At 55.1% G+C, this 2,805-nt stretch overlaps 1 protein-coding gene across 1 annotated transcript; it reads left to right on the top strand.

Moving 5' to 3' along the window:
* Positions 1-362: 362 nt before the first annotated feature.
* On the top strand, positions 363-758 carry H257_09221 (hypothetical protein; the record flags this gene model as incomplete). The annotated part of the gene is made up of 1 exon (XM_009835371.1): positions 363-758. The coding sequence occupies one exon, from the start codon at positions 363-365 to the stop codon at positions 756-758; it is 396 nt and encodes a 131-aa protein (XP_009833673.1).
* Between the last annotated feature and the right edge of the window lie 2,047 nt (positions 759-2,805).

The following is a 2,805-nucleotide window of genomic DNA, read 5'->3' as shown; positions in this document are numbered from 1 at the left end:
TAAGCGAGCAGGAGTTGTCCGAGAATGACTGGGCTGAGACGAAATAGATTTAGGACATGGCTTGGGTGAAGAGTTGATTGATGTGCGTTGTGGACGTGTTCGCTGAGCGAGGATGAGGAGAACGGCGCGCGGACTAAGACTGCGGTAGATGGGGAGAGGAAGTAGAGTTGGGAGGCGGCTTGGTTGAGTTGGGAGGCGGCTTGGTTGAGGAAGGAATGGTTGTCGTAGACGACAGGGGCAGTGAATGTGTCGCGGTTGTGAGAGCAGTGTTGGAAGTGTGATATGGGGAGGCCCAAGTAGCATTGGATGGTAGAAGTGGTTTTGACGAGGGGGGATTGATGCGGGATTGACCCGTAGAATGCATGGAGTGGGGTGGCCGAGATGCAGCTGGGGCAGGGGATGGAAGAAGAGCAGGAGATGGATGCAAGGGAGACGGAGCAGGAGAAGGTGGAGACGGAGCCTGGTGGAGACTGAGACGGTGGCACGTGATGCATGGCCATCCGCAGAGGCGCGGCGTTGGCTGTTATCGCGAGTACTTCGATTGTTGGTGTCTTGGTTGCGCCGAGATTGATCGGTTGTTGATATGCGGGCCGGCTGACTGCGGTCTCGCGGAGGATAACGAGTGCGTTTGGGTGAGCGGCCACGACCGCGGTCGTTGTTATCGTCGTCGTCACGACGACGGGAAGCTCCGTGATGTTGAGCATGGTCGTCTTGAATGGCACGTGAAGAAGTCGACTTGTGGCCACCATATTTTTTGAAGATGTTGGTAGGAACATGGGGACGAGGCTTCCTTGCCTTTAGCGTAGGCATCGCTCTTGAGGGTAGGAGGAACGTAGGCTGAATCCAAGTAGTACCGCGTGATCCCAATGCTGCTAGCATGGTTCTCGAATTGCGGCTTCCAGGCAGCGAACGATTGAGGGCTGACGTCAAGGATGGCTCCAGAGTAGGGTGCGATCGAGGTGGAAGGGCTGAACGAGTAGACGGATGGCAGAGAAGAAAGAAGCACTGGCGCAGGTGTTCCGGGGTTGTCAAGCAACGGAACAGATCACTTGTGTAAGAGGCGGTAAAACCAGAAGTGAGATTAGAGGTGGGAGTTCAAAGCCCGTTTAACTACTGGTCTATATTCGGGGACGTGATGAGATGTGATTGGATAGATGTACAACGTGGTGGGTTGTGATAGGCCAGATCTTGAGAGTCACTGTCCGTTTTGTGAGTGTTTTATGCGCCCATGATGGGTAGGAGACTGAGACGGATAGACTAGAGCAGACGTGAGTGAAAGAGAGGAGACAGAGGGTTGGCAGAATGCACAACTTGACAAGTATCAATGAACTACGGCACTGGAGTATTAATACATGTAGGTTTGCACTTGTTCTTCAACGTGCAGAGCAATTGGGTCGCGCGTTAGCTTGACCCATTGCAAACACACACACTCTGTGTGTGTGTCGTGTCAAAGGTTCCGATACCTTAGTGGAGGTACTGAGTACTTTAATGAATGGTAGTCAGTAGGCGCCTCGTGGCGTGTTTAACCCCACTAATGTCAGTGTGTGTTATATTTGCTACCTTGACGAAGGTCCCGTGGCCGAAAGCCAAGAAGAAGCGGAAGACTAAACAAAGATATCTTTAGTTCATTGTTGAGCTATTCATTGGAGATGGTACGAGAGCATTCCTCCGACGAGCAAAACGCCAACATACGCCGAAGAACGACCGCGGTCGCGTGACCGGATCGAGGAGTCGCTGCGAACATTTGCAGCTGGTGACCAGCTGTTCGTGGGACTCGACGACGAGTCCAAAACTTCCCCGGCAGCGAAGACGGTAGAAGCTCCACGAGGCGGCAAGCCTCATGTGCCAAAAGGTGACAGCGGCCGAGAGGAAGCCGCCAAGAACAATGGCAGAGTCGGCGGAAAGGCAGAAACGATCGTGCCCAAGAATGCCGAGCCCTCTGCGAAGAAGGGCTGCTTGAAGTGCAGTGAACTGAGTCACCGTGTGGCGCGGTGAGTTGGCAGCGCAAGTCAAGCGCTGGAAGGACGGCATCAAGGTGCTGGTCAACCTGCCGCATCGACAGAAGACAGAGCGCGGCGTGCTCTTGGAGAATATCGTCCTCGTGGACGATGTGCTCTTGGACTCTGGTTCGGACGTGACCGTTGTCACGCGCGGAGTCATGGATGGGTTGGACGCGGCCGGTGTCAAAGTTGGGACCGTCTCCCATAGCGTGCCGCATTTGGCGTACCCGTATGGCAGTGACGCCAAGCCAGCTGTTATGACGAGCAGCGTCAAGTTCAACTGCGAGACGCTGGACACGACGTGTGGACTGCTTGTGTTGCGCAGTCTGAAGGCCTGGGTCGACGACGCGTCGACTGCTACCGAACGCATCGTGAGTCGCCCAGTCATGGAGTTACTGGGCTTCCGCGTTGAAAACCTCCTTGTGGGAGCAAGGAAGAAGGAAGAATGGGACATTTCATCCGTGCCGACGAATGAACTGTCCGGCATGGCGAATGTCAAGCGCCTGATGGCGGAGAAGTTGAATCCGCCGGAGCTTGACCCTGACGAAGGGATGGAGTGTGCTACTCCGGATGTTTATCCCAAAACCTCCGCCGAGGACGAAGCGGAGCGCCGCCACACGAAGCAGGGCGCCGTTCAAGCCATTCTGACGGTCAAGGCAGCCGAGGCTGGCTTGCGCCGCTGAAGCGACACGGCTGCACAACTTATTGGTCAAATGTGTTCCGTGAAGACATGCGTGACGATTCGTCAGTCAAGGTCGAGCCATTGAAGGTTCGGATCAAACCCGGCTCGACGCCGGTGAAGTGT

Source organism: Aphanomyces astaci, assembly GCF_000520075.1.
Source record: "Aphanomyces astaci strain APO3 unplaced genomic scaffold supercont1.22, whole genome shotgun sequence".
Classification (NCBI taxonomy): Eukaryota; Oomycota; class Saprolegniomycetes; order Saprolegniales; family Verrucalvaceae; genus Aphanomyces; species Aphanomyces astaci.
Note: the sequence above shows the minus strand (reverse complement) of the source record. Positions and strands in the feature narration are given on the sequence as shown.